Genomic DNA, 1,340 nt, shown 5'->3' with positions numbered 1-1,340 from the left:
TTTTCTTCAAGTATCACATGCCTAAAATATTGCATACTGGTAAATAACCTTGTTCTTTTCTTTCCACAGCGTGAATGTATCTCTATCCACGTTGGTCAGGCTGGTGTCCAGATTGGCAATGCTTGCTGGGAGCTTTATTGTCTGGAACATGGGATCCAGCCGGACGGACAGATGCCCAGTGACAAGACTTGCGGAGGAGGAGATGATTCCTTCAACACCTTTTTCAGTGAGACTGGAGCTGGAAAGCACGTCCCCAGGGCTATTTTTGTGGACCTGGAACCTACTGTCATCGGTAAAATCTAATTAAAACTTTAAATGTCATAGTTACCTTATTTCATGAAGTCGAGCCCTCAAGTGATTTTGATTGAATCGGTCTCCTTAGATGAGGTGCGCACTGGGACCTACCGCCAGCTGTTCCACCCTGAGCAACTGATCACCGGCAAGGAGGATGCTGCCAACAACTACGCCCGTGGACATTACACCATCGGCAAAGAAGTCATCGACCTGGTGTTGGACAGGATCCGCAAACTGGTGGGTACCTTGATATCAGGGGGGTTTTAGTCCCTCATTTTCAAATGTATTCATTTTTCGTCATCAACACCCACAGAAACTAAGTCTAGAAAAGATGACAATAACTACAATATATAATATATGAATCATTTTAGCTTAGAGTTGATATAACGATTCTCTGCAACAATTTATTTCACACAAAGTGTAATATTTTTTTTACACACGAACCCTAACAAAACAAAACAAATTGGCAGTAGCAAACAGATTTGTTTGGCATCTATAGCACATTGTGAATCACAACAAGCCTTTAAACATGGAGGCCTGTATGAAAAGAAGGGAGATCATTGTAGCGCTTGGGAGCGCTTTAAAACCTATATTACACCCTCTACAATTAAAACTCAGAGAAGAAAGTAGTAGCGTTTGGGAAGCAGTGCCCTGCTCCAGAAAGCTCAGGTACTTTCCCCATTTTCTTGTATAGACATCCAACCTGGCAAACCATTTTATATAACAATTTTCTAAATGCTGCCACCCTATGCGTCTCACAGGCTCAAATGTATTAATTGACATAACTGTATCGCATATGTGACCCCTGTCTCTCCCTCTCTGTCCTCAGGATAACCAGTGCACTGGCCTTCAGGGCTTCCTGGTTTTCCACAGCTTCGGGGGTGGCACCGGCTCTGGTTTCACGTCCCTGCTGATGGAGCGTCTGTCTGTTGACTATGGAAAGAAGTCAAAGCTGGAGTTTGCCATATACCCAGCTCCCCAGGTATCCACGGCTGTAGTGGAGCCCTATAATGCCATCCTGACCACCCACACCACCCTGGAGCACT

The 1,340-nt window shown here is 44.6% G+C and overlaps 1 protein-coding gene across 1 annotated transcript in view; it reads left to right on the top strand.

Moving 5' to 3' along the window:
* LOC117960947 (tubulin alpha-1B chain-like) overlaps positions 1 to 1,340 on the top strand; it is a 4,108-nt gene that overhangs the window by 1,596 nt on the left and 1,172 nt on the right. The window contains exons 2-4 of the mRNA XM_034899271.1: positions 70 to 292; positions 383 to 531; positions 1,124 to 1,276. Of these exons, the coding sequence (XP_034755162.1) occupies positions 70 to 292; positions 383 to 531; positions 1,124 to 1,276 (525 nt within the window). The remainder of the gene's footprint in view (positions 1 to 69; positions 293 to 382; positions 532 to 1,123; positions 1,277 to 1,340) is intronic.

Source organism: Etheostoma cragini, chromosome 17, assembly GCF_013103735.1.
Source record: "Etheostoma cragini isolate CJK2018 chromosome 17, CSU_Ecrag_1.0, whole genome shotgun sequence".
Classification (NCBI taxonomy): Eukaryota; Metazoa; Chordata; class Actinopteri; order Perciformes; family Percidae; genus Etheostoma; species Etheostoma cragini.
The sequence above is the reverse complement of the archived record's forward strand: the minus strand, read 5'-3'. Positions and strand labels throughout refer to the sequence as shown.